This window comes from Mus musculus, chromosome 11 (genome assembly GCF_000001635.26).
Source record: "Mus musculus strain C57BL/6J chromosome 11, GRCm38.p6 C57BL/6J".
NCBI lineage: Eukaryota > Metazoa > Chordata > Mammalia > Rodentia > Muridae > Mus > Mus musculus.
The window spans coordinates 73583972-73594272 of NC_000077.6; the positions used below are offsets into that span (position 1 = coordinate 73583972).

At 36.9% G+C, this 10301-nt stretch overlaps 1 protein-coding gene across 1 annotated transcript; it reads right to left on the minus strand.

Moving 5' to 3' along the window:
* Positions 1-4826: 4826 nt before the first annotated feature.
* Olfr385 (olfactory receptor 385) lies at positions 4827-5765 on the minus strand. The gene has a single exon (NM_147023.1). It carries the CDS (start codon positions 5763-5765, stop codon positions 4827-4829), a length of 939 nt encoding a protein of 312 aa, NP_667234.1.
* Between the last annotated feature and the right edge of the window lie 4536 nt (positions 5766-10301).

Sequence of the window (10301 nt, forward strand, 5' to 3'; positions counted from 1 at the left end):
GTTCTCCTTTCTGTGTGGTCAATTGGGTATAGCTTCTGGTTTAAGGATGGGAAATAATGTCCATTTCCTCTCCTCTGCACTGGGACCCCAGCATGGACTCAAGGAGGCCCTGAATATGCAACTCCCATCTCTGGGAGTACATAAGGGCATCAGTCTCTTATCAGTGTGTCTGGAAGGCATTGCTTCCTTGGTGTCCTTTACTCCTACTGCCTCTTACACCTTTTCCTCTTCCCCAAATTTTCCTGAGCAATGACAGGATGGGTTTGATGTAAACATCCAATTTGGGACTGCGTGTTCCAAGGTCTTTCAACCTCTATACATTTTTCAGTTGTGTGGGTCTCTATTTCTTACCATCTACTATAGAAGTAAAGTTCTCTGATGATGTCTCAGTAAGAGTTGTCTATGTATATATCTAATGTTGTTAAGGGTCATTATATTACTACATTTCTTAAGCAGAACAATAAGTATTTGATTTTCTTATAATTTATTGGCCTATCTAGTCCCAGGTTCTTGGTCATCTGAGCAGTGTCAGTCATGGGATCAATCTCACAAAGTGGGCCTTAAAACCAGTAAGATAATTGTACATTCCTCCCTCAAGTTTAGTTCCACTATTATACCAGTGTATCATGTAGGCAGGTCACCACTGTAGACAAAGAATTTACAGAGACAGCCTCTTATCCAGTTGTTAGAGGTCTCACATGAAGAAAAAGCTTCATATATGTTACAAATGTGTTGGGAGCCTAGGTCTCTAGGTCCATCACATGAATGCTCTTTATTGGTGGTTGGGTCTCTATCAGCCCATATGTGCCTAGGATAGCTGCTTCTATAGGTTGATCAATGACTGCATATTTATCTATGAGTTTCAAGCCATCTCCTCCTTCCTCATAAACTTAGCTGGATATGATCAGAGCTGTAATCAGTCACTATTATAGGACTCTTAATTGGTCCAGGAGAGGTTCCGACTAATTAGTTTGTCTATACTGAGTTCTTTCAGGATCTGAACTCCTCTGTGAGCAGGTTCCCTTAGGCTCATGGATGAGTAGAATGGCAGATATGAGCAGGGACAGTATGCAGATTATGGCCATAGAGACATTTTATGGTCTTCATAAACCTGTAATTTATTAAGGGCACAGGACCTCAGGCTGGGATCTCGAAGCCACTTGCTGACATCCTAAGTGAATTGGGAAGGTTGGTCAATATCTGAATTAATGTTCTTCTAACCCAAAGGTCTTTTGTTCCCAGATTGTACTATATTTTTCAATTTTAGGTGTGATAACTTCTATTTAATACCTTTCTGACTTTCAAGTCTTCCTAACCTTCTTGAAATATGCACACTATGGTTTTCTAGATATTTCTGTGACTGATAATATTTATTGATATCACTGCACATGATGTTCTTATGAGATCCTATCACTTCAGTGTAATGCCAGATCTGTCATCCAAATATGCTTTATGCAGTATTTCTGAAATTTCACTTTAGTTTAAAATCATCAGAGGAGATTTCAAATTTATGTACAGGCATTCTCTTCGGAATGGCACTTCAATTTTTCTGCAGAACCTCATGATAATATAAATAATTTAAATATAGCTCATTCCATTAATTACCTCAATTGATTCTATATTACTTAATTAAAACTACAAAATCTGAATAGAAAGTTAAAAATAAATATTTAAATTAAACACTTGGTGGCTTTTACTCACATTAAAGTTTAGAGATACCATTTTATATGATTCCTAGGTTAACTCTAGATGAGATCTTGTAGTTTCATGGGTCTAGGGGATATGAAGCTGTTGTCTCCACACAGCATCACATATGAACTTTCTCATCTGTGATTCCTAGTCACACTCAATACCTGAGATGTACAAGGGAAACAAACTTATGACATACGGTGTGTGAGTCTTTCAGGAGATATTTCCCCCACTTAATATCAGAAGATAACTTGCAAGTTTAAAATTTTTAATAGCCTAAATGTAATTGAGGAAAATACGTAATAATAAAAAAAAGAAAAAAATTAATAGCCATTCTTTTGTTTCATATTTATTTTGTGAGTGTTTTGCTAGCATCTATGTATGCATTCCATGTTAATGTTTACTATTTATGCAAGTCAGAAAATGGCATCATATACCTTGGAGATGGAGTTTGTATTATTATGATGCATAATGTAAAGGAACTGGGAATCAAATCCAGTTCTCTTGGAAGATCAACAAATATTCCCAACTACTGATCCTTCTCTCTAGCCAATAATAATAACCATTATCCATTCTAACTAGGATAAGGTGGAATCTTGAGGTAGTTTTAGTTTATATTTCCTTAATGGCTAAAGATGTTGAACATGACTTAAAGTATATAATAGTTATTAATAGGACTTGTTTTGAAATTTCAATTCAATTCCAGAGATATTAATTTATTTATTTCATTCCTCATTAACTGAAAATAACTATTCTTTGAGAATTTCACACACGCATGCAATGTTTTCTTCTCAAATTCATCCCACAATATCTTCAACTTCATGTCTTATTTTTTATACCCACTGAGTCTATTGCTGATCACATGTACATGGGTGTAGGGATATACACTGAAGTATGGGTACCCTACCAGTGGTAAAAAACCAAAAGATAGATGACTCCTACCTAGCAGGCACCAACTGCCAATAGTTTCTGAGGGAGAAGTTGGGTCTCATCATCTTTCTGTGCTTAAATGTTGATTGACTTGATCTTGTCTACACAACCATACTGTTTTGAGTTCATAATGGCCCTGTCACACCCAAAAGATACTCTTTTGCTTCAGTGCTACCCATTTTCTGGCTCCTACAATTTTTCTGCATGCTCTTCTGTGATGGTTCTTTAGCCTTGTGAGAGGGAAGTAAGATACAGGTATTTTCAATTATGGCTAAACACTCTACAATCACTTACTCTTTACACAGAGACAATTTTAGGACTCTGCATAAATCTTTGTCCACTGAGAACAAGAAGTTTCTCCATTAATGGATGAGAGATGTACTAGTCTATAAGTATAATGGTAAGTATTTATAAGGCACTTTGGCATGATGTCCATTTAGCAATATAACAGTAGTAGGTTTTGACCTAGGACTTAGGGTTTCACCAGCCATGGATTCTTGGCCAGGAATTAGACCTGAGTCTCTTCCTGGTCAGTGGGCCTTAAATCCAATCAGAAATCTGTTGGTTACTTCCATAATCTTTTGGCAAGTATTGCACCAATGCCATATCTCACTAGATATATCATTATCATAGCTTTCAAGTTTCATATATAAATACAGAAATTTGAAGGCTAAATAAAAATTAAAAGCAATGTTAAAAACCTTAATTTTGTACTGCTTCCTTCTTCTTTCTATGGTTTTGGGGAAATAACTTTACATGGCTGCTGGCCAATAGTTTTACGAAAAGAAAAATGGTACAAATGACACTGTCTTGCAAGAGGATCACAAATGTTTGTTCAGGGTGATGACAATCTAGAAAAAGCAACACAAAAAATAGAAAGAGAAGGGAAGATTAATAGATGAACTGATATAAAAGTGTATGAAGAAAGCAGAAGGCATTACAAAAAGATTGTGTTTGGATGCTGTGAAGCATCAGATCTAGAAATTCAAGTAGGATATATATTAATTTATAAATGTATATTATCTGCTAAGTAAATGATAAACTACAGTCCACAGAACCAGATGAGTTCTGTAAAGAGGATGGATTGTTATAGTGTGTATCTACGGAAAAGGGAAATAGAATAGATTATGAGAGTGGACTGTGGACTGATGAGAGAGAAGTGGGAGGGGTCTGGTGGCAAGGGAGTAATGAGAGGAGAGAGTACAGGGAAGGACATCTGTAACTGGGGGTCATTTATGGGAATTTGTGGAAATCTAGTGCACTGGAATCTTCCTGGAATCTCTAAGGGTGACCCTAGTGAGAACTCCTAGTGATGGAAGCTACAGAGTCTAAACTGGCCATCTTTATAGCCAGGCAATGTTCTCAGCAGCAGATTGGAACAGTTGCAGAGACATACAGCCAGAGATTATGCAGAGAGATTGTATGTAAATTAGAGGTCTGCACTTGATCCCACCCCTCATAGATAAGAGAAATCCATGGTAGAGGTGGAGGAAAGATTATAGAAATCAGAGGGTGTTGATGACACTATGGGATCATGGCCCACTATATCAACTAAGCAAACTCACATGGGCTTACAGAGACTGAAATGAAGGCAGGGTGTCTGCATGGGTCTGCACCAGATCCTTTGAGTATAGGTTAGGGTTGTTAGCTTGCTATTTTTGTGGGACTCTGAACAATATGTTGAACTTTGCCTCCTTTGCCTGATCTTGAGATTACTTTTCTCCTATTTGAATTTCTGTGTCCAGGTTGATATAAAGGCCTTTGCCTTGTATTATTGTATTTTGTTTTGTCAAGTTTGTCTGTTGTCTCTTGGTGGCCTGTTTTTTTTCCCTAAAGAAGAAATGGAGAGGGAACTGGTCCGGGAGAAATGGAAATTAGGGGGTGGTTAGGGATAGTGGAAAAAGGGGAAAATATTGTTGGTTTGTATTGAATATGAGAAGAATCTTTTCTCAATTAAGAAATAGAATGTAAGAAATGAAAATCTGACACAACAGTACCTGTTATCTAATGCTTTTTTAGAATCACCTGTGCAAGACAGGAGATGGCATCACTGGCTCACGAAGGTCACTTTACCTAACTGAGCTACTTTGCAAAACACACTTTGGTAGATGCAAACATGTAATATATCTCATTGTAGGGATATATTGTGTGATATTAATATCAATATAATTGTGAGATAAATTTGAGTCTAAATGCAAGTATTGCCATTATAAAGATATTTCCTTCTTGCAAAGGACTCTAATCAGGGCCTCTTTCATATCTTTGTTCCTCAGGCTGTAGATGAAGGGATTCAGCATGGGAGTCACCACTGTGTACATCATAGCCATGGCAGTGTCCTTCACAGTAGAGTTATTAGTTGATGGGCATAAGTAGAGACCAATAATTGTCCCATAGAACAGTGAGACCACAGACAGGTGGGAGCCACAGGTGGAAAAGATCTTGGCTATTCCCCGTGTAGATGAAAACTTTAGAATGGAGCAGACAATTTGTACATAGGACACAACAATGAGTAAGAATGGGATGACAATAATGAATGCTCCCGTGATAAATATCGTTAGCTCATTAATATAAATGTCAGAGCAGGCCAACTTGAGAACGGCAGATATGTCACAGAAAAAGTGGGGGATCACATTGTCCTCACAGAATGATAATTTAACAATAAGTACAGTGTGCAATGTGGAATTCAGCATGGTAAGTAACCAGGACATAAACACCATACAAACACAGAGAATGGGACTCATGATGCTGGTATAACGAAGAGGGTAACATATGGCCACATAGCGGTCATAGGCCATGAACATAAGAAGAAAGTTCTCTAGGTTTGCAAAAACATTTGGAAAGTACATTTGTGTCAGACAACCTACATAGGAGATGGTTGTGTCCTGGCTTTGCATGTTCTGCAGCAACTTGGGCATTGTGACAGAGGAAAAACAGAGATCAGAGAATGACAAGTTGCTGAGAAACAAGTATATGGGTGTGTGGAGATGGAAGTCCAGTATTATGAGGATGATGATGATGAGGTTCCCCAGGACGGTGGTGAGGTACATGGCCAGGAACAGGGCATAGAACAGGTGCTGGTGCTCTGGGGGGATGGGCAGGCCCAGGAGAAGAAACTGGGAGATGACAGTTTGGTTGTTCTTTATCATTCTTATTCTCCAGTATCCTAATGAGAAAATACCAGTGTCACTGTAAACTCAAAATAAAAATTAATACATGTTCAGGTAATATATTTTATAGCAGTGGGTCTAACTCATAGTGGTTATGATGCCAAAACTCCAAATGTCTCTAATTGTTACACTCATTAATAATTTTTCTCAACTTTTCTTTAAGAGATTAATTTATATATATCCCCCTTTTGTAGACATTTGGATGTTTTTTCTACTGAGATACAAGTTGGACTAATGCTTCTCTCTTCTGCTATGTGCTCATCCTGGGTCACTGTTGTTTGTGATTTGCAATTTGCTCTATGTTATTTTGTATACTGATGTTCCTGAAAAGTGTACCTAAATTTTATCATCATAATTTGTGTAAATTTCAAGAAAACCTCTCATACTCCAATGCATTTGATTACCATTTCCAACTCATTCATGTACCTCCCTGTAACATTCATATTTCTGCTCCACTTAACTGATCATCTTCCTTCTACACCATGTATGACAGGCAGCAGAATCTGAAAACATCAAGGGAAGTGAATGTCTCCATTTTATTGTCTCCCAAAGCATTCCTCCCTCATTCTCTTCCTTTCCAGTCTCTCATAGTATAGTTAAAAAATCAGGCTTCAGTCAGAAATCTCTGAATGTAGATCCATTCCTATTTTTCTTATATGCTATACACTATCCAGAATATATCCTCCATTCTCCTCCTATTTCATCCATTTCTTTCAGTGAGATTATAACAACATATGAGGATCCTATCTTGTCATTTCTGGAATACAGAAGCACACTCAATCATGCCCATGTTCTCATTTCTCCAGACTCTTCTCCTTAAACATGGATAATTTATACTGTGGCATTCTAACAGAGTAGTTTCTTCCTACCTGTTTTGAATTAATTTTACCACTGTTGCTCTGAGGATAAGGACAATGCTCCTACTAAGGACATACATGCTGTTTTATTATCTCACATGTGCCAGTGGTACATCCACATGGTCTCATAGTGACATTGGCATTTCTCTTTTCATCAATGCTGGAGTTAGGACTCTTTATCATTTTAGAGTTGCTCCTCCTCTGACCTATTATTTCCCCTCCTCACTTTCCCTTCATCTGGTTCATCCTCACTTATATGTCAGCGATATTGATTATCATATACTCAACTGCATTTACTGTCCTCACATACTTACTGAGATGTTCAGCCATGCTCCCTATCATCCTATACATATCATTCCATGCTCTTAATATTTGATCACTACTTTACTATATATTCCCATCGATTGTAAACTTTATGCAGGAAATGTCATATATGCCTTCATTTTGTTTGGTTGTTTACATTCTCAGTTACCAACTAGAACAAAAACTGTCATGATGCATAAATATGGCCATTGAATATTTGTTATGTGCTGCTCAAACTGATGTAGATTTATTTAACTTCAAAAGTAAAAAAAAAATCACATGTACATAGACAGACTTGAACAGTTATCACTAAATTTTAAACTATGTTGATTATTAGACTTCTAATGTTGCACTTCTGCAGTGTTGGGGTTAACCATTTCTATCATTCCTCAGTAATACTGACAACTATAAATCATATGCATATGGTTTAATCCACAAAATATCATTGAGATTGGTGGAGAACACATTCAGATGAAAAATTTTATTAATTATAAGGAAAGAGGCAACAAATTGCTTTGGAATTTTCACTTGGGTTATTCTTCAGATAACTATGTTGTATGTGATTGTGAATTTATACATCAAGTGGACTTATCCCTGATACCCATTTGGAAAAATCATAGTTGCTATGCAAATATTCTCTAAATGTCATTACAATCTCTAGACTTTAAGTAAAGTAACTAACGCTTCATCACAGCTTATGCATTCAGTTGAAGGCATTGGGGACAAAGGTCAATACAATGTAGAAAAATGTTGCCTCTTCTTCCATAGATACAAGTCTGTAACCTCCACTCTTCTCAGGGATTTCTTCAGGTGTTCCTATCAGACTTTAACACTGGGCAGTCTGTATTGTATGCCACATGCATGAGCACACACATGCAAAACACAGAAATACACATCCATCCATCCATACATACATACACATACACACACAGGTGTGCCAACTTGTGATTATAGACAACAGTTTCTAATAAACCTATCACATGTCTCAAAGCTGACAAAACAAAAGAAACATCAAGAGATCTATGCAACTTTATCTGAAATGCTACAACCTAGCCTGAGTGCTGTCAGAATAATTAATTCAGCTGACTTCAGAGGTTTCACACTTAGACACTATAGTTAACATGACAGAGGGGAAACATTTTAGGAGAAAATCATGTGGTATTCAAAAAGAGGTTCTTCACATGTGTCTCAGACTGGTCTCTGATTCCTGAGGACTGGCATGACAGGCATATTCCACTATGACCAGTTATTGCTTCTTCTATAATTAAACAGTACCTTTGTGTTATGTAAACATGTGTTGAAAGATCAGAAGCTAGAGTAATCACAATCAAAATTTACCACTGATAAGCCAGTGCACTTCATGTCTTCTTTATGTGTTAAATTCATAGTTCTTAAATTTAACAGCACGTGAAAATCACAGGGATACGATGCTAAAATTTGGTCAACCTACATATTTCCTTAGACTCTGTAGAAGCACTGAGTTTGGTTGAGTAGATTTCATTGTTCCTTAACATGAACACCTAGATGATATTAGTTGTTCTGAATGGACTGCACTTAGGAGCAGTTTCAATAATACCAGTAAAGCAAAGATTTGTGAACATGGGCAGCTAAAATTAATCATAGTCTTTGAGAACACATTGTTCAGTATTTGCTAAGATCCCCACAGGTTAAGGTAAAGTAAATAACCAATGAGCATTTCCTCACCGAACTTCACCTCATAGGGCTGGTGTTGTGTTCAAACAGTAGTACAATGACAGAAAATTATATAATGAGGAATTTGAGCCCATCAACATGAAAGGGGTTATATGAAACAAATACTAGAACAGTGTTGTGAAGTCATGGGTGGCAGAGAAAAGAAGAAAGTTATCATACCTGAAAATCTGTCATACGCAACACAGGTATTTCCATTGATAGCAAGACACCAGTTTATTTCCCTGATTGTACCCAGCTCAGGTGAAACTGAGTCAAAGTTTCTGGTTCACGAATATGCTGACCTTTATTTTATTTGCAGACACAGGAGCAGCAGCCTTGGTACTCATCACCTATCTGCATCATTCCTACTCACACCCCACTCCTGCTGCCATCCCTGGGCCTTAGGTGCCCAGCATCCCAAAGGAGTCCAGATCTTGAACAACTCATTAAATACATAGTAACAACCCAAGTCCTTTCTAGGACCAGTTTACCTCTGGGATCTCTAGTGGAGACCAATTATATTCACTGCTCATTATTTCCTATACTTAAGAGAAGGTAACATGTAAAATAACAACAAGCAAAACTAATTAAAAATTAGCACCAAGAGGAAAGAAAAAAAGGAGGGAAAGATGCATATACATTCTATGTTCAGATAACAAACATGGATTCCACTTGACTGGACATCACTTTATTATCAGGGAAAAGGAAGAAAGGTGACTGGAAACCACCATGAATTTTCAGGAAGTATTCTGATTATTAATGACTTTGAGTGTCTCAATCAACAAAACTTTGCACAAGAAATCATCAGTAGTTTTAATATTTTTGGTTGTTAGTTTAGTCTTTATCTTCTGAGCCATCTCTCCAACCCAATACTAGTTTTAAGTAGAATGAGACTGTATAAAAGCACAAACAGTGGGAAGCTTCCAAGGACAACATCTCAATTCTACATGACTGACTATCTAAAAGAGGACTTAGGACAGATATACAACATTCTTCAAAAATTTAAACTTCACCATCCAGTGTTCTATGTGTTTCAATATGTGAAAACACATGAATATGGAGAGGAGGAGATAGCATTTTAATATTTTCCCAAGCTAATATAAAAGCAGTCCATGTTCCCATGCCTTTTCACTCATTTTGCCTTTTCACCTCCCCATGAAAACATTAATTGTATTTACTATCCACCATCATCAAACCCCTCTCCATATATGTAAGATTACTTTATTGTTCCATGTTATATGAGTTCACCATTGAGCACAAGGCCATAAGTCACATTTAAAATTCTTTCCTTCAGGATAGCTTCCTGGACATGGAACTCATCTGTACAATAAAGTTCTGAATATAATAAACACACACTTTAAACACCAGGAAATCTTGATCCTAAATGATTTAACCTTTATTGGGCTCTTAGAGGAGATCAACTTTTGTTTTAGACTGTATATATAGTAAGAGGGGTCTAAGGATATGTTCAAAAGCTTAGACATAGCACCACCTAACTAGTTTGTTTAGAACAACTACATTTTGCTTGCTAATCAGTTGGTTTCAATTTCTCCAAAAAGAATGATACTCTATTTTTGTTGACATGAGAAACAAAAGTGGTTGAATGGTGGGCTTTAGTTCCAATTCAATCATTCCTAAAAATTGTCATGTACACTTACGTATA